Raw genomic sequence first — 20,757 nt, forward strand, 5'->3', positions numbered from 1 at the left:
GATGCCAATATGTGTCCCCTGTTAACAAGTCCTTTTTTCAATGCCGGCGCAATCAAATACCAACAAATAAATAATGTTTTGCTTTGTACCTAAACTAAAGTTAAGTTTACAAATACCAATCTTCTCCATTTCTGGTGCACCGCTAACATCCTGAAGGTGACTCAGCTTCCCATCAAGCCCTTTTTTTTCCATGAACAAGCACAGGCACAGCTGAGGGTTGTGGTTCTTGACTCATTATGGTCAAGGCCCATGCTGCTTTGCATCAGGCAGGAGAAGTGTGTGACATCGTGATGGTGGCCTACATGGAACAATGATTTGGTGGCCTGGTTTCTGAAATGAGCTACTGCGGCGAATGGTGCTCTGTGATGTATCATGGTGACTTACTGAGGATTGCAGGGAGAACCGACTGGTTGGAGGCGAGGAGAAGCCGCAGACTTAATAGTTCTGACATTCTCTCAGCATCTTTATCTTCGTCTTTCCAATGGTTTGTGTATGTGCTGACTGGCTTCTCCATCGCTCTTTGTTTGGCGTCTGCCTACCTGCCTGCCCATCCTGAAGCTCTCTTCCACTCTGTTGTCTTGCTGCCCTTTTGCCAGGTGGCGTTCATGTTCTCCGTTTGTTTGCCTTTCTCTCGGCCTGGCTGTCAGTTAGCTGTGTCTATCTGTCCGTTGTGAAGACATTTCACTGACTCACAGTGACTAAGTGAGGCCTGAAGCGCTAGCCTGTTCTGACCTGACTTCAAAATAGACAGCTTGGCACGCACACCATGCACACACACAACATCGCCAAAAACAGGGCTTTCCTTGTACTGTGTTAGTTCCCATGTCAGCCCCGGTTTCAGATCTGGCTTCTAATGTGACTCACTGGTTACGAGACTTACGAGCTGTCGCTTGAGAACGATCATCGAAGCCCACAGCCATAATGCGTCTGATTGTCAGTGAACAGGAACACCCACAGAGGAATACAAAGCTCTGTCTTCTGGTTCACTGATTAAAGTGCTGCAGTTGGTTCTTTGTTGATTGATCAGACCTCAGCTAGACGGTTAATCGACGCGGCCTGACAACACAACCGGTAAGTTAACGTCACGCAAACAAACCAATAAAGCCACTGAATGATGGTGATGATACTATTCATCTTGATATAAAATGTAGACAAATTAGATATTCATACTGATAGAAAGAAAACCCTCCAAGGTAACGAGTGATGTCTAGCCCCAGCCATTAATAAAACATGCCAGCGTTTGAGGATCTGGGCAAGTGTGGATCTGTTCTTTGGAAGCCCAGATTCCCTGGCCAAATTCCCAGAGGCCAAGGAAGGAGGGAGGTGGGGGGGCATAAACTATTGGATGTACTGAGAGACTTGTCTTTGCTTTGATCTGATAACTGAAGCAGAGTGTCAGTCATAGTCACATAAGCACAGATCTATGATCAGATCACCCAACATTTAATACTTATCTGACTCATCATTGAGGATTAAAGAAGATCTGATTGAGGATTCAACAACCTCCCCATCTGGCTTTTGAAAATGGTTTGATGGGAGTGGCATGGGTGTGTGCTGTGGGTTGAGAGCTGGTGATTGACGGCCTTTAATGAGGGCCTTTGTACTGTGACAGCAGAGAGAAAAGAGACACATTGAATAGTAGAATTGCATTTAAGTCTTCCATCAAATGTGCCATTTGTCTTCTATTAAAAAAAAATGGATTTCCATCCAAAGAATGAGAGTGAGAGAACAGACTATTCATTATTTCTGTGGAGTGGAAGTTCGAAGCATCAATCTATGCTGACAGCTTGTAAATGTAGGAGGTCTAAGTGGTTTCGTCATTATTATTATTATTATTATTATTAAGCAAGTTGTACAATACTCAATAAAGAAATAATTGCGCACTACGAGTACATTGATCTCTCTGTACTTTGTTTGATGCACACGATGAGATTCAAAGGTTAATAAGGTAATTTTGCACAGTGCATAACAAGCACTGTTCTGTTTATTGCGCAATGTGCAATTTCATGAACTCATTGTGTGTGAATGAATGTGAGAACCAGGAGATGAGCTTAAGGAGTCAAACGTCTTGGCAGGTAACAGCTATCCCTGCAACTCCCTTGCAATACTGTGGGAAATTTGTATTCGTTATTTAATCAACTGGTGGGAAAGTAGAACATCTCAATTTTATAACCGGTTGTTCAATCATCTGGCAGAATGATGTATAATTGATGTCTCAGGCTTAAAGGAGACTTGCATGCTTATGTTATCAGTATAATATTGAACACTTTGTAACTGTTTGTGACTGCTTCTCGGGCAAAGTTAACGATCTTAAAACATGACTTTAGGGATTGGTGGTGATTTTTCATCAAATTTGATGGGGCTAATAATGTAATTCATTTTGCAAACTTGTTGGCTATTTGCGCATCCATCATACACAGAGGGACTTCTTTACAAGTTTTACAGTGTGATTTTTTGCACGATATACTGTATACAGTTTTTATGTTGGTTTCTGTGTCCCAAACCTACTATTACATCCAGATTTGTATCTTTTTGTATAACTTGAGCTTGTCAGTGAGAATATCAAAATAATTAAAACCTGTTTATTTAGTTTAGCACGAATAAAAGTTACCTTTTGTTTATGTGTGTATACATTATTATTATAAGTTGAATAAATAATACTCCATGTTTGTCTGCTGTTTGGTGCTGAGCAGGTACAGCATTTTTTTTTTAACTTTTTCATGCCTGTACAGTTTGATGCGAGCAATAAAAGTAAACCCAAATAGTAAACTACCAGCAATGATCTGAGATATGCTATACTGCTCCCCAGTTGAATATGGATTACAGCTGCTTCAATGCTTAGTGAAAATGGTACGTTTGAGGTCCCTAAATCGTTCGGTTCTAAACCCTTTCCCCTTCTTTACCCTTCTCAGGGTTTGTTCGCTCTTTATCTTTCTCAGTTTATCTTCGGTTCCTTTGTGGAAACGATTCATCCTTTCCGCTTTTTCCTTCACACCGCCTCGGCTCCTTTTCTTTTTTAAGTGCTCACCTTCCCATTCCCCCCTCCCCCTCAATACATCTCTCTCAGCTGCATCACCCACCACCAGCCTCCGTGTCTCTGACTCAGTCCGGGGCTGAATGTGTTTGGAGCTCTTGTTGCTTTGACAGGCCCCGACAACAGCAGGTCAGCTTCTATCAATCAGCCTCTCCACCTCTCAGCAGCACAAGGCGGAGTGGATCTGGCTCCTCTGTTTGTTCTTTCACCGTCAGGAGACAGCCACCGCCACTAAGGGAAGCTTGCTCACTTCTAGGAGTCAAGCCATGAGCTCTCTCACACACACACACACACACACACACACACACACATGCGCAATTACCTGCAGGCACAGGCTCTGTGCTGCACCAGCTCTCCTTTTCATGGGCTGTCTGACCCCTTTTCACGCATTCAATTGGGGCAATTTGACATGTCAACATCAGTCTTGAAAAGGAACGCAAAGCGGGTTATTTTTCCCGGAAATAAGAATTTGCCTCCTAAGGATTTAAAGTCTTGACTATCTGTTTCTTTATCTGCTAAACGGCAGTTTAATGATCGACAGGTACAATTCTCAATTCATATGGAGTGTTGACATAATGGCGTGGAGCTTGAGGGGGCCCTTATCCTTACCAATGGTCAGAGATAAACTTAAACAAAACAATACATCAATTAGACAAACTGAGAACAGACAATGCACTTCTTCTATGTTGTCATTATTTGTGCAATTCGGCCTGCTGCTGCAACCAAATCTGTTCCGAATTGTTTTGTCCTTTTTTTGTCCAGAAATGTTCCTTTTTAGGAAACTGTGCATGTAAAAAAGTCTGGCTGCATCATGGATGTTTAAAGTGAGCAATGTTACATGTTTATTATGTGAAAAGGGCTCCTTATCCTCCCTTCCTCGTCCCCCCTCATCTCGAAGAGTTTCGTAGACCTCATTGCGTGCAGTTACACGGCTGGCAGGAGCGTCATGTGACAGGATGTTCTGCCTGATGGGTCTCAACTGTTGATGCTACCTGTCAAAGACCTTTGCTCGACTGTCAGTGGAAAACTCACCCACACACACACACACACACACGCACACAAACACACACACTTAAAACCAACACTCCGCATACTTCCACACATGGGAATGAGGTCAGCTCTCTTCAGGATGCGGATCTACAATAGGCCTACAGTATGTCTAAGATATGGTTCAGATACACATCAGCAGTATAACTTTCTTCAGAGTAACTTTTTCACAGACTTTTCCTAATCTTTTTTTCTTCTTTTTTTTTCGCTTACACATATTGAGATCCGGCAAGTCAGTAAGCACACAGACAAGCTCAAGTTAGGACATGCCTGTGACATGCAGGGAGGGCTATAGGGTGTAACTACAGTGTGTGTCTGAACAGTATTTGGTTGGATGTGTTATTCTTGTTAAGTCCAAGTCAAATACATTCCAGTTCAATCTGAATTAATCTCCGTCAACAGACCAGTGAGCAAAAAAAAAAAATGGTGGGAATAGAAAAGAGTGTAGAGGACACTGAAAAAAGCAGGACGTGAATGGGCACGTTGGCAGGTTGGTTGGGATGCTACAAAACCACATCAGCCTCCTCCACAGCACTCTGACTCTACCTGCTAAGTGAATGGCACCGGCCACTGCCACCATTCAAAGCCGCTGGCTCTCCCACTCTGTGGTCAATTCTGAGCCGGAAGGAGACAGAAGCAGAAGAGACAAAGAGTAAATGCACTTATCAGAGTGGGCCGACATGTTTATAAGGGCTACAGCGTCCTATTCACAAAACCTGTTGTCATCCATCTCGGGATCCCACAGGTTCCCCATGACCCAAATGGTTTTGTGTTGTGCATTGTTCTCTACTTATCAGTGGGCCTCCAAACGAGGAACACAATTCACTTTTGGTTTAGGTTGTCTCCCTTTGCTCGCCCATTCAAATTCTCTTTCTCTCTTCTAAAGTTTTTTAAATTGGCATCACTGATCCATTTCAGTACGTAAACAATGACACTATCACTGTTGTTCTTCAGTCTGATGTTCCGGCGTCTGGTACTATGGGAGATGATATAAACAATTCATCGCGATGTTATTCACTTTTGTGCTCCTCATACTGAAGCTATTTGTGATAGGGCAACAGAATACACAGTTATGGTCAATTTAGACACGCCTGCAGGTGGTCGTGAACATATGCAGGTGCAACATAGTGTGCTGTCTCATCCCGCCTTGTCCTTCCCCTACTTTACTCCATTTTTCTCATTTTAACACAGACTGACCACTGGGTTAATCACAGCCAGAGCTACTAAACTCCAACCAAGTAATCTCCTCTACACAGCCCACATCATTACATTATTCCTTTAGTCATTCCTCTCCCCAATGAGTAGCTGGTCAAACTTTTCCCAGCCCATTAAAAAGAGTCTGAGTCAAGTGAGCATCTGTTGAGGGTGACAGTTGAGAGTAATAGTCACTGGCCGTTCAGGTAGTCGGTTAGAAAGGGGGGGGGGGGGGGGGGGAAGTGGTGGGGGGAGGGGGGCTCGACGAAGGCAGCATGGAGATCAGCCGGCCTCAGTAGTTATGCGTTATTAATGTGTTTTGTGGCCGCCGCCTCGTCTGGCTCGAGGAAGCTATTTATGTGACTTTCTGGTTGGCTCACATTACCAGACCGGTGAGCACTGAGGGTCTAGGTTAAAGCCTGGGTCGCCCGTAGGTCGCGCTGTGTGTGTGTGTGTGTGTGTGTGTGTGTGTGTGTGATAGTTAGGAGCACAAAGTAGCCCGACTAACAGCAAGCGGGAATGCAGGGTGGTGGCTGTTAGTCAGCCCGTATTACGCACATGTTTGTTTCGGCATGTGAGATTTCAGCGCTCACAGTTGGTGCATGAGACATGTCAAGCTCGGTTGCCAAATAGCCCTGTAACTTTTCACCTGTTTAACCCTAATCCAGTGCTCAAGTGTGGGTGTGTGAGTAAGTGTGTGATTCCTGGTGTCCACGGGTGTTTTCCTTGGCACTGGCATTAATCCACCTGGCTGTGGACACACACGCACGCACTCTCATCAATGACTGGATTAGGCTGCTAATCTCTCAGATCCCACAGCATGTGTACACACACATGCATGTGTGCAAACACGCACACACACACACACACTCTGTACACTGCGATTTGAAACGGTGTCAGTTATGCAATGGCAATCATAACCAGGAGCCATTCGTTATGTGTGTCAGCATATGAGCGTGGTCGAAGTTATGCCATTTGGTCAAATGTGCCTCGGAAGAAAACAATGGAGATTTGACAACTGTTCACATGTCATGCGCGCTAAATTCCTTTACGCATACTTCTCCAAAGCTTCAGTGCCAGCAGTGTCAGAATGCAAAAATACAACCAGAACTGTTGCCTAGTTTGGTTTATTGTGAAGTTGAGCATTAATTCCATCAAGCATTAAGTCTACTTTATTAATACGACTGTGGGCTTATTAATAAAATGCTACTACGATGCATAAAGAGTGAGGTTGGCCGGCCGGGTCGATTTCAGGTCGTTAGACCAAAGAAGTCGTTTAGGGCCAAAAAATGATTTTAATGCTCAGTGAAACAGATGCCCACTGCGCTCTGGCTGAGTAGGGGCTTGATTATTGATCTGTTTTGTGTATTTGTAGAGCATGATTAAGCATAATCCAATACACTGGTTAACTCCAGGTAACATGCAATCTCTTTTGTTACCCCAATGTGTAACCCAAGAACAGTTCGCACACAAAAAAGTAATATGTGCTCATAGGTCTAGATCATGTTTATGTATACACAGTTCCACAAATTCCCTTTCTTTGCAGTCTCCATCCCATCCAGTCTACTTGAGCTGTATGCACATAGTAACGCAAGGAAACACGCAAACTTGATGCTCGACACGGACAAGATCAGGAAGCCTTTACTTTTTAAACTCCAGTGTCAACTCTGTTTGCATTGTGGTGATGGTTGTCATCTTGGAAATGAATTAAACAGAATGTGCAATGGAAACAAAATAATATTCTATATTCAAATGTTCCACCGTACCAATGTGAAGGACAAAGAAACTGAGGTTTTGAATCAGCTGTACACGAGTGTGCAAAAAGTCGAAGCCTAAATTGCCAATCGGCATAACACCTGCACAGGTTAACATTTTCTGAGTTGATGGAACTAATGTGGCTTCAAAACCCGTGACGTTGTCTGAAAGGACCAAATAAACTGTGAGGCGGTGTTTGTTATTTCTTATCTTTCTATTTAGTACCCCTGGACCAGAAAGGAACAAAACCTACACTACATAGTGACACAGTGATGGTGACATGGCTGAACAAGGCCAGCATTTTGCCTTTTCCTGTTTTGTTCACAGACTCCCAGACAAATGACGGAGACACTTTGGCTTTGAGTCATTCTTAATTTCCTGTTGCCCTCTCCTCCCTCTGTGTTTCCCACCATCTCTAAAAACCGCTGACTGTCAGTCTCTCCCATGCTTTACCACAGCATGCACAACCCTATTCTGCCTTCCTAGATTACTGTTTAATAGGAGCCTTCCTCCCTGGTGAACAGTGATAAGCTAATGGTTCGGGAATTGCTCACCATTAAACAGCCCTGTCTGTCAAAAGAAAAGGGGAGGAAGCGGTGGTTGACTGTTATGGGGGGAATAGTTTCTGTCATTTTTCCCCCACGCATAGATTAATTTTTGGGTGGGTGGGTGGTTTATGCATGTGTGTAATTTTTAGGCGAGGCCAGATAATTGGCTTGCTTCCTCTGTGCTGATTGGCCTCCCAGAAGGTGGCTGATTAATGCAGAACACCTACTCTGTCAATTTGAATATTTGAAGAGCTTATTCATGTGTGTGTTTTGTTTCTTGTTTCTTGTTTCTGTATCTGTGCGCCAACTGCGCAGATTTGAACTCAATTCGTCGTCTCTTGCGAGACATGAACACGAGTATGACGGCATTTTTCACGTTTATCCATGAAGTTTATTCAGGCTCCAGGAGCAATTCAGGAACAATAGAGACAGGAAATGGCGAGGGGAAGGCTGGGAATTGGTTAAAGCAAGAGTAAATCTCTAATGTACGAGGAGTGGTCTTCTTGTATGTAATGAAAAGACGTTTTATTTTTTTTGCCCGCTCTCTAAGAGCAGAAAATAGGATGTCTGGTATTGTAAGCACAGAACATTGAACGTCTCAAGCATTAGCATTAGCTGCCCTCTCTGTTGTGGCCCTTTAGATGCGTCTGTTGGAGCCTCCCACTAAAACAGCTCCTCTCCAGATTGAGCTGTCCTCTGCTGATTACTCCAGTATCCTCTGGCTATTAGACTTAAAGTGTGTGTGCGTGTCTGTGTGTGTGTGTGTGAGAGAGAGAGAGAGAGAGAGAGAGAGAGGGAGAAAGAGAGAGGGAGGCAGAGAACGAACGAGTGTATGTGTAAAAGCGAGAGCTATGTCTGGTTGTTAAGAATCCATTTCCTCTACACTTTGATCGGAAATGGCTTACTGTCGCTCTCTCTCTCTCTCACACACACACACACATACACACACACACACACTGCAGTTTACTGAGTCAAATGGAGGAGACAGCCCTGTTTTTGTAACATTAGCCGACTGTTAAACTGGAAACATAATGCTCTTTCACAAGTGACCTTTTCTGCCGTGTGGCAGATGTGTGTCCAGGAACTTGCGTGTGCGTTTAAAACTGCACGTGTGCGTGTCCAATCAGCAGATGTTGTGCGCGTGTATACGGGAAATCACTAAATTTTTATTAATGTATGAAATGGGCCCTCTGAAGAGCCGCTTTCTGCCCGGCCACACGTGGAAGCCTCCCACCTCCTACTATCCGTGTGTGCGTGTGTATGTGTGTGTGTGTGTGTGTGTGTGTGTGTGTGAGCGCATTGTGCTTTTAAGTGTGTATTGTTCTTTTTGCACAGATGTCCTTCAAGCAGATTGCACTGGAAGAAATGGCCACAGGCCCGTAATACACAGAGACACTAAAACCAGTCCAGGCATTTAAACGTCTGTCCCAGGGGCTGACAGATAGCAGCTGACCCCTGATAGCGCTCTATGCTGTTCCTCCATCAAGCTTCTCTCTCTCTCTCTCTCTCTTCCTACCACCCCCCTCTCCCTTTTTACATTTCTTTGTGCTCTCGTCTTCACTCTCGCACCCCCTCATTGAATGTATTCGTCCTCTTACCGACAAATCACACAGACTTGGATACAAGTGCCCTTCTCCAAGTCCACAAACTCTCTCTCTCTCTCTCTCTCTCTCTCTCTCTCTCTCTCCCCCCCTCGGCTTGTGGATGAGTCACACCATGACCAGTGAGAGGTTGCTGAGAGATGCTCAATGTCACCTTCTCCTCCGATCTAGGCGGCCCGTCCTCCACTTTCATGCTAAAAGATGAGAAATCACCTTTAATTGCTTCACTTTAGAGTTGGTCCAGATGAGGCACTTCAAGGAAAGTTGCGGAAACTTTGGTGACATATGATCAGTGGAGTACACATCACACACTGTCATTGACTGTAAAGTACAGCTGCGATCGCAGAGTGGATAGTGCGCAGCAGTGACTATCTCAGCCTGCAGCTACGGTTCATGAAGCTGCATGCCTGTAAGTCACCAGCATTAGCGATGAAAAGGATGGGGATCAATCTCACCGATGCCTATAGACTCAGCCGAACCTGCACCAGGTGCATGCTAATAACAGGGGGACGTTAACTCTTTAATCCTGTACTCATGTCCGCTCATCGTATTTGTTGGTGCAGGCTACGTAAAGCAACGTCGGGATGATGACGCAGACATACAGTAAACATTTTGAGACTTCACAGTCACAATATTAGAATGCGTAAGCTGCAAAGCTTTGACGATTAGACCCAGGCTTAGACCTAAGCCCATTCATTCTATTAATAAAGGAGAGAACGGGGCCAAAGGTCTTGGGGATGCTTTACTGTACATGTTATGTACATGAAAAAGCATTTTGGGTTTTGTATGCTGCACATTTCGGCTTTTATGTGTCAAAACCTGACAGCAAAGACAGGTTTAGTCACCACGTTGTTAATATTATTGTGCCGTTTACATGTAAGGCAATGGCCGAGAAACGTCCACATTCAATCTGTTTTTCACTGAGAAGCAGAAAGATATATTAAAAAAATAATTGAAAAAAGTGTCCGTGTTAGATTCTGATCAAATACAGTAAGTGGCCATATATATCTTAATTATTCACGACATTGGATAAACAAGACGTGATGGTTAGGTTTAGGGCCTGTATGCGCGTGTAGACCTGAGTGAACCAACAGAGAGGCGGTTAGATCGCTTGTCACTGCCGGGCCTTCAGGTGGGAGGGGGGGTCTTGTGAGATTCAGTTAGGTGTCTCTTCCATGGAGGGAGTATTACAATCAGGATGGAAATTCTACAACCTGCACTCTATCTATAAACACTGCTTAGCACAACGTTCAACCAGTGGCACACTGGTATCAAATAACAATGCAGATGTTGGCTGCTGTAATACAGACTATACGGACTCGTGAGTCACACAAACTGTTATTGCTATCTCCTGGAAATGTAGCGCTCCTCCATGAGCAAGGCATCCTTTTCGCCAGCATTTGTTCAATTCTGTGGGGTTTGAATGTATCTTTTGAAACAAAAGATCACGTATGATTCTGATAGCAGGGGTTAGCGGCATCCCCCCTCCACGGTTTAAGAACTCCTCATCAACTGTGTGACGGACAAGCCGACGAAAAATATGTGTGTGCTTTATGGCTGTCAGGAAGGCCTTGGGTGACAGAACAATTAGATGCTCCTTAATATTTAATAAACATTACTCCCTCATATGAACAACAGCACGAGAGCAAAAGGGCCTTTCTTTTCTCTGCATCCTTGCTGCAACATTTGGATGTTTGTCCGTGTGCTTTTGTCTCATAAGCTTTATTTCATATATTTCATACTCATATAGTCCAACAGAATCATCTCAAACCTTCTTTCCTCTTTCCCACCACTGTGTGTGTGTGTGTGTGTGCGTACGTGCGTGTGTGCGTGCATGCGTGTCATATGTGTCTGGCAATAATAATAGCGGGGAGAAATCTTTAAAAAAAATTGCGTCACACAATATCTTCTCTCTTCACCTGCAAATGAACATCTCCCGCTTTTGTTGTGGATTTTGTTCGCCTCAGGCGGAGCTGCGTTGATGTGTACGATGATGTTTCTGTCTTGCATCATTTCTCCTCGTTTCAGCTGCAGCTCGACTGTTGTTTTAACCAACTTTGACAGCCCTTGTTCAAATTTGTTCATATGGTATTTATTTGCGCGCCCGTGTGTGTGTGTTTGTGTGTGTGTGTGTGTGTGTGTGTGTGTGTGTGTGTGTGTGTGTATACTCGCACACAAACCCCGAGCTCACGGATCCTTTATTCTCGCCTGAGTGTATGTATCAGTGTGTGTGTGTGTGTGTATCTGTGTGTGCGCTTCTGTCTACACACGTGTTTTCAAATGCATACACGTGAATGCGTGTCAGGAATGCTCATTAAAATTGCATGGGAGATGATGCCGTACTCCTGCTCCACTGCTCCCACGTCTCGCCAGGTAATCAGGCGGGCGGACGCATTCAGCGCCGCCACCTCGACGGGCCGAGTTCAAGGTCATCAAAACAGCTGCTTATTCTCCCCGTCGCGTTCATGTTCACCGCTGACTATTTCATACAGCAGCAACACATTGAGCGCCGACTGAACTGAGGAAACCTGTAAATAACAAATCCCTTGTCTGTTGTCCCTTTTCTTCATCCCCTCATCTTCCTCTTCACCCCTATCCGTTCTCCTCTCCTATTCCATCCCCCTTTCCTACATCCGTTCTCCTCCTCTGCATCCACCTGTCGTCCTTGTAGGGGAGCACCTGCGCATCTGCCCCCAGGGTTACACCTGCTGCACCAGTGACATGGAGGACAACTTGGCCGTGCTGAGCCGCAGGGAGATGGAGGGACTACTCAAAGAGGCCGGCCGATCCTTACAGACCTCGCTCACTGGACAGTACAAGGTCTTCGATGGTGAGTTTGTGTATTTACAATACATGTGTGTGTGACTGAGTGAGGGAATGAGACACTTCTTTGACATGTACTGTACAAGGACACACGTGTGGCTGTTTTTTGGTTTGTTTCAGTGTCGATGGAACAGAACATTGTCCTTCCAGTTGTGCTGTTTTGATTCCACATACCCAGCTGGCACAAACATGCAGACACGCATGTACACACAGTGTGAGAGAGAGGTGTTATCATAAAGTCCACTGATTGATGCAGATCTAGTGTCCACAGGAGAGGCTGGTAATGCCTTCCGGTTGTCTTGTCAGAATTTCCCGAATCCACAGAAAAATCTGCATCCATCTCATCGATATTTGCCTATTTCTTGAGAGGACTTGATACATACATTCCTGCAAGTGACTCAAATACGGTTTTATTATGGGCATAACTATGTGCCAATACAAACTGAATTTGAATCATTCATATTTGAATTTCTCAACTTGATTAATAACATAATAATTTGGTTCACCCAATTCATTTTTTTTTAAATTAATTTGTTTGCCAATTAATTACAATGAACTTTAAAAGCTAAACGTAATATAATAATACGAAGATGAACATAGTAATACATATGAACTCAATTGCTCTGTAACTGTATTTGATCCTCAATTATATACTTACACATTCAGTTCTCAGAATTCAAATTCAGTTCACTGAGACAGACATCTGTCAGGTCTACAGAGCTGCGCTTTGATAGTTTGTTTAGTGGATTAAATCCAAAGTGGCAGAGACGAGAACAGGACTCATATCTTCATTTCATTCTCCCCGATACGACTCCTGCACCGGCACCGGAGGCGGACCTTCAGTTAGCGGCTGTGTCTCATGACACACAACATACTTCCTATTGCAAATTATGTTCACATTTTCCAGTGTGGCGATAACGTATGTCGAGCAAGAGTCTGATTCACTAAATATACTCTGCACCATAGCAAAATATTGTTTGAGCGCTTAATAATATGAACTTAAATCAGGACTTATTTGAAGTGGCGAGAGAGGAGAGAAGCATTTTCAATCTAAGCACATTTGCGCACCAAGGCAATTATTTGTGTCTAATGACCTGCTCCAGTTAATAGAAGGGTGTTTCTGTGCTCCACGTGTTCCCCTCGGCCAGTCGGTGACAATGGATCTGTCAGCCGGGGCTCTGAGTTTGGCTAGTTAGCCTGACCTTTTCCAATCCCAGTGATTAGTGGCAGAGTGACACTTTTTCACTCTTCTTCTATCGCTGTCCTGCTTTCTCATCGTCCCTCCTTGTCGCTCAGGGGGCGGTTGGCTGTGCCAAAGGGATACAGTCACCCTGCCGAGTACAAATATGAACACACGCACACACACACACACGCACACACACACACATACACGCCCACACACAATCCTGGCCAGGACAAATGATCTCCAAGTTTGTTTATGTCATCCTACAGTTCTTGAGCTTTCCCAATTTTTCAGGAAAACACCTCATTTAGCACAGCATGGCTGTAAACAACACAGACGACAGGCATACACTCTCAGGCAGCACTCAGCGCCGACCTCTAAACACTCTAATGACGTGCATCCAGAGATACGTAGTTAAATACGCAGAGACACACGGCACCAACATAGTAACTTGGGTTGCCTCAGAATGAAGTCATTCGTTTCTCTTCCTGTGTGCTCAGAGTTTATCTTCTTGTGTTGCCCGTCCGTCCGTCTCATTCTCATGAACGTGATGTCATAGGAACTCCTTCAAATTAGGCACAAACATCCACAAAGGGACAAACCTCCATTTGGACTCCCCCCCCCCCATCCTCCCCTTCTTCACTTGCGTCCACACTGTGCTGTTCCGACATGATCACCGATAGCTCGTCTTCCCTAATAGCTCGTTGAGTCGCTGACCTCCAAGGCTTGAGCAGCACACCACAAAGTCTCCAAGTAAAGACAGCAGTCATTGGAATCATACATCTCAATGTACTTTATTCATAACTTCCATTTCGATCACAAACATACGCTGAATACTTTTTATTCATTTTCTTCAAAGTCTGGACAGACATGGCTGTAAACCGCTATTTGGCTGGTTAGCGGAGGCATGTGACTGTGAGGCGGTATTTCTACTGCCTAAAGTCCCTGTTTCTCAGGTCCCCTTATCTCACCCCAATCCGCATCAGATGGGGATGGCAGAGCTGACCGAGGTAAGAGGGAAATATATGTGTGCTGAGACCTTGAGGTCTTAAAACCATATGTTGTTGACTGCGTACTCGGAAGGCAAGAGCCGAGCGATAGACTGGGGTTAATTGGACCATAGCACGTTACATTTGCTGCCACATGATCAGCGCAACTTAAGGGGATCCATCCATTCTTAGAAAAGACATCCTCTTGTTAGCTGTGGTAAAGTGAAAAGGTCAAAGAGAATGTACTTCTGTTTCAGGCTGTGATAAACAAGTTACGACTGGAAGTAGTTTGGTTGTTGGATCTTATAATATTCAGTAAGGTTCTTATGGTTTAAAAAAGGTGAAGATTAGATGGTTCCTAACCACGTCCAGAGCAGTTTTCTTTATGGCTGAAAGAGAGTTCAGTGACATTGTAACATGTTGCTAGACGCTGCACATCTGGCTGTGTTTAGCAGGGTGTGGGCTAGCTAGCGCCATGTGGCTAAGTGTAGGGTGTTACTATTCCAGGCAGACTAGGACGTTTTAGGTCCAGGGACTTTGGAAGAAGCCCCAACCAAGCCACAGATTAGAGGACCAGCATGCTCACATCCAGCTGGCTCTGGGCCTGTGAGTGTGTAGCCTACACTGTATGTGTGTGTGTATATATATATATATATATATATATATATATATATATATATATATATATGTGAGCATGCAAATGTGTGTTTATATGCATGTGTTTGTAAGCTTGTGATTTAGTGTGTGTCACAGTCGAGGTTTGATGGGTATTTGTATACAGCATGTGTGTATGTGGTTTGCACTTGGTAGTCCTCCCAATCTCATCACCGTCATTCATACTGTGCAGAGAGGTAGAAACTAAATAATATATCATGTTAAACAAAGATACAGCGTATAATGCAGAGGAGCCCCAAAAAAGAGGGGCAGAATGAAAGACAGAATGATATTGAGACGGATAAAAGAAAGATCCAGAGAAAAAGGGGGACGTGTCGTCAGAGCAAGGGCGAGGGTAAGAGATTAACTGGTGGAAATGAAGAGGGGTAGCTAGAGAGAGGGAAAGGGATGGCCGGAGAAATAGAGATGGAGTTACATATGAAAGTGAGAGGGAAAAGGTCAGGGAGGACACACAGAGAGTGATGGCACCAAAGGGAGTTGCGTGTTAGCTAGCAACCAGGTGTGTTAGACAGACGGAAGCCTTAAACCTGGCAGGTGGTGTTTGGCCTAATGGTGCCATCACTAGCATCTGATTCAGTGTCTGTGAGTGTGTGTGTGTGTGTGTGTGTGTGTGTGTGTGTGTGTGTGTTCCCTTGTACTGCTGCCACATATAGCTTCATGCAAAAACACATGTTTTTGTACAAGGGGTTACTTATTTAGTCTATATAATACCAAGACAAAGACAATATTATTCTATTATTCACTCAATTCATACCTGTTCCCTTTCAAATTTAAGATGTGGTTTGTACAGTACATGAGGCTCCCCATGGCCCTGAATGGTTTGACATACAGCTGCAAACTCCTGTCCTGATCTCACTGCTTCCACCACGTAAGGTCGTCAGACACCGGGCTGGTGTCTGTGCCTCGATTGAAGAAGCAGGTGAAATTGGGACAGAGGTTTTCTTTGCTCCCATTTGAATTCCTCTGTTGTTATTATGTTAAGAAATAATTCATAACACATTTGTAGTAGCTATTTGTTCAAAAAAAAAAAAAAAACATAAATCAAAGGACCATTAATGCACCATGGGTCATTAACAACAGTAACAACAAAATACTTGAACTAAACAAATATTAAAAAGCTATTTTAATGTATAAAAAAATGCTAACCTAAATAAGCAAACATCTGAATTAAAAAAAAATAAATAAATACTAACTTTAAAATAATAGAAAAATGAATAGCTCCTACAACATTGTTTAAAATGCGTATGTGGCTATGGCAGCATCACTTCAGAAAAGGACTGAAATAATTAGGCAATTCACTGAAACTATTTTGATCGTTTTTTCATTTAATATATTGTGGACGTTTAATACATCCAATGATTTATTTAGGCAATTCCAGAGTCTTTTCTTGCAGATTTGTTACGAGATGGATGAATATTTGGATGCAGTCAGTGCGGGTCGAAGAAACTTAATTCTTAACTAGAGAGGCACCCACACCGATACTAATATTGGCCAGTGTTTTACAGCCCATTTCATTTCAAGGCAGATCAGTGGTCATAGAGCTTAATCTGATTTGAAGATTTTTGGCTGGCCGGTATATGGGTACACTCCTTTCTAGATGACCAGGCAGGACTCAGTTAATTATTAATTTAAGTAGAGCCCTGAACATCTCCCAGCTGGACTGTTAAGTAATTCCATCTCCTCCCAGAGAGATAGACTGAGATGGAAAGAATCCACGAGTATGACATCAAGCACTCTCAATTGTCTCCTATCAGATTTAGGAAACAGGCCCTAAACTTGCATCAAAGGACAAGTCTGTCAGCTGATAGCAAGCGGCAACTTCAGTGAATCGTCTGGCAGCTCATCGGGAGTTCTGATACAGATACATCACTGTAATGCAATCCATACAAGACAGAGTGGTAATTGTCAAGTGATACGCCATTTGAGTATATGTTGTTTACGACCAAATGTAGGCCAGTTTGTTTTGTTTTCACCTCCAAATCACTAAACCCATGCTGACATAGATTGGACACTGGTGGCACATGCTACACCTGTCCTGCAATATTCCTACAATTAAGCAACCGATTTGATTCACTCCCACCTCTCCCGCCACCCACCCTCTAATTTGATGCTTTCAGGGTCACCTCTGATGATGTCACGAGAGACAAGGACATCTGCTCCCATTGTGGTGCTTGATTGGCTCATTTTATCTTCATGCAAACCACGTCGGCGGGGACCTGGAGTACACTGGCCTAATTATGCCAAACACATTACTCAACAGGAGCGATGGTGCCTTGGAAGGATAGAATGAGAGAGAGAGAGAGAAAACAAGACGGCGAGAAAAATGGGAAGAGGAATTCAGTGCTAGAAGGGATGGTTAGCAGTGGAAAATAAGATGAGGGGAACCAAATGATAGTGAGGGTAAGGAACGGTATGGAGTTTGGGAGGAAACAATCGTCTGAAAAAGAGAACCAGATGGACGGAAAAAGAAACAGAGTAAATGGTGCATAATGCTGGAAAAGGGAAAGTCAGAGGAGAGAAGGTGGAATAAAAGCTTCCACTGAGTGCCTGTTGATAAATTACATGCAGTATGTGATGTGTTGGCGTGTATAATATGGGTGAGCTTTTAATAGCATCTAAATGCTGGCTAAGGGGCTTGCAGTGTTCTCTGGGCACAGTATGTTTGTGATAAGTGTTGTTATTGATGGAGACTCAGTCTGACACATAAACAGTCTAATGGCTCCCATATCATCTTTTGTACATTTAGTGTGCGCCCAGGACAGCAGTATTTGTTTGTGCCTGTTGTGTTTATTTTTTCATCGTCCTTGCACAGTTATGGGGGGGAGGGGGGGGGACTAACGAAGGGAAAGGCTGAGGAGCCTGGGTAATGTGGATGGGGGTAGTGGTTCTGGTAGGGAAAAGTAGAGATCACAGCACCATCTGGGGCCAGCTGAGGAGACAGTGATGCCGAGTACAGACTCGCCTTGATTTGCCTGCAATGTTACAGCTCTGCCGGTCGCCCTTTCTTTCCTTCTCTTAAAGATCAAGCTACCTCAAACATACAGGATATGTTTGGGGTTTGTTTTTGGGACAACACAGCTGTTACGAAAACAGCTCATTTGGTGGATACTTTGGAAATAGGCTTCCTTGTGTGAAGAGTTATATTTATGTTAGCCACATCTGTATCGGCAAAACAAATATTTTCAAGCGATCGTAATGTCTTTGTGCCAAAGCGTTCACGAGCCCGAAAATGGCCCGTTGAATACATTGTGAACTCTTAAACCAAGTGCAGGCGACGGTTCAAGCCGACCTGAAAAACGTGATGTCGTTTAGCCTACGGGTGGCAACATGATACAGTTTAATGATTGACACACAAATGTTGCGCAATTCAAACGGCTAATATTCCCAGAGAGAATTTGGATATTCTCCAAAAAGTCATGGCAGTCACCATACAATCATGTGATTTAGATCAGATCCAGATGCAGCTTAACCTGTTCAATCATTACAATAACAAATGTAGAGCAGTGCACAGGCTTGGCAGAGGTACTGTACGTGAGTACTTTACTGAGTACTTTCTAGTTTTTTTTTTTTTTTATGCAACCATGGCACCTGTTTTTCTCCTCCTCCTCCTCCTCTTGGCATATGTCTCATCTTTGGCTCTCTGTCTCTCTGCCTCTTTCCTCCCTTCCAAAGAAGCAACCAGCTAATATGATCATTCAGCACTTGCCAAATGGACAAATAGAATTAAGGCTGTCAGATATGAAAGAGATATACATTTGCTGCTTTTTTCCTGTGTTACTCCCTCTCATTCGTTCACTGATCTTCCTTCTCTATCCAATCATCCCGTTTCAGTCTCAGGCCCACTGCCAACAACTCAGTCGATCTGACATGTTTCTCAGCTAGTTTTCTATATTTGGGCAATAATTGTCGTTGAGTAAGTGTATGAATCTGCAGTATGCTTAAAAGCATTAGTGTCAAAATCTACTTTCATTTTTTTCCTCCATTTCAATGTGTGGGAAGTGTCCTTCTCTTGCAAAAGACCTCGCAAATTCTTTTCCTCGAATTTGGATTTTATATTTGACAAAAATAATATTCAGTCCCGTGTGCTTTGAAAACATTTCCTGCACATGCGAGATAAGGTAACTGCCAATTAGAGGAAACAAAAACCAAATGGTCCACGGGGGGACCAGAGAGTCGGGTGGGCTGAGTTGTTAAAGATGCAATGATTTCTTGTCATCCGGTGATTACTTAATCACCAACACATATTAGATCGGATTATTCATTCAGCTGGTGTTAGTTGCGACTTTAGTAAACAGTGGCAAATGTTGCCAGACCCGCTAAACCCTCTGTATGAGAACCCTGAATCTGGATTATCCTTGGAATGAGTAGCACAAGCCTCGGCCAGTTAATACCTCTGTGTGAGAAAGTAACTCGGGATCAGTCCAAGCCCTCAGCATTGAGTGATTGGCAGCTGGAGGAACATCAACACTGCCTCCGTGTTCCTCTGAATCGCTTGTCAATAACACACCCTGACACGGGAGACGGAGTGAGGAGAGGGAGGACGTACGATGGAGAGACACCAGAGACTCAGAGGGCACGTGGAGGTAGAGGCGCCTTGTTTAAAGCACTGTATTGATGGACATACGTCCGAGAGAGGGTGAGAGAGGGGGATATTTGCCAGAGTATTCTATGGTTTATAAGGATTTGTGTGTCCATTCAAATATGTAAAGAGGCAGCGGGATAAGTGGGCGTAGGAAGAGAGTTAAAATAAGCCTCTAACATGTCAAGGTGGCCTGGATGTGAAGCTCAAAGTGATTACAAATGAAATCATTACTCTCCTCTCTCCGCAGGAAGAAAGTCATTAAGACACATATGCTTGACTTAGCTTATTCTAAGTGTTCGAGAGAAGAGAAAGAGGGAAAGGCAGAATGTGTCGGAGGGAGAGGGCGGCGAGAGAGATTTTCCAAATCTACTGTCACATTAAAGATGTTAATTATGAGCGTATGCAGCCAATGTGGTCGGCTTCTGTAATGGGGCTGAGCAAACGCCTGACGTATATTTACGATATTAACAGGATATTCTCCAATAATCATATCCGACACAGTGTTGCAAAGCAGGCGCATAGGAAACCGTCAAACCGATGTTTAAATCAATGTATCTTTGTTCCACTCTGATGCATCAGACCAAACTTGATGGTTTGCTCGTTTTTTTTTTTTTTTTTAAATACAGCTTTCGTTAATGATTGGTTATTAAATCTGACTACGGACGGACTGGGAGGACGTTATCGTGATGAGATTATAATGTCACGATAAACTGGTTACAGGACAATCCTGAATTACAGCCCAGTTCTACTCTGTTGGACTATTGGAATCAGTTTGAGGACATTCATTGTATTTAAATAAAGCTTTTAACTGTATATACATTCTAGGATAAATAGCGTAAATACTTTGTTTTTTACAATAACAATAACGTATACCTATTTTTATACCTATTTTATAAAAATATTTGGATCAAATGACTGAGATTTACCAGGCAAGAAACATTAGCTAAACAAATAGCAATTATCGAACCTCACAACTAATTTACATCACACACAGTATATTAAGGTTTAGTTATGACTTTAAATGTATACATTGAGAAGCGATGCAGTGTCCTTATGACTAGCCCACACCCATAAAAGCAGTAAGGCGCCCTCTCCCCTGGAGAGCAGGCGCTGGGGGAGCGAAAGGTGGAGGTTCGGCTTCATGGGACGACAGAAGATTGAGGGAGAAATGAAAAGGTGAGGGGAGGGAGGAGCTTGTTGCTCCCCGTATCACGGAGAACACAAGCAGATGAAGAATGAGAAAGGTCATCTCCACACACAAAAGCTCACGCGCACACACATGCACAGGGGGCTTTGTGTCACACTAATGACGATCATTATTCACTT

The 20,757-nt window shown here is 43.7% G+C and overlaps 1 protein-coding gene across 2 annotated transcripts in view; it reads left to right on the forward strand.

Annotated features, from left to right (window-relative positions):
- gpc1b (glypican 1b) overlaps positions 1–20,757 on the forward strand; it is a 59,914-nt gene that overhangs the window by 22,284 nt on the left and 16,873 nt on the right. For both annotated transcript variants that reach the window (XM_034556454.1, XM_034556453.1), the window contains one exon: positions 11,851–12,009. In XM_034556454.1, coding sequence (XP_034412345.1) covers positions 11,851–12,009 — 159 coding nt within the window. The remainder of the gene's footprint in view (positions 1–11,850; positions 12,010–20,757) is intronic.

This window comes from Cyclopterus lumpus, chromosome 17, assembly GCF_009769545.1.
Source record: "Cyclopterus lumpus isolate fCycLum1 chromosome 17, fCycLum1.pri, whole genome shotgun sequence".
In the NCBI taxonomy this organism is placed as follows: Eukaryota; Metazoa; Chordata; class Actinopteri; order Perciformes; family Cyclopteridae; genus Cyclopterus; species Cyclopterus lumpus.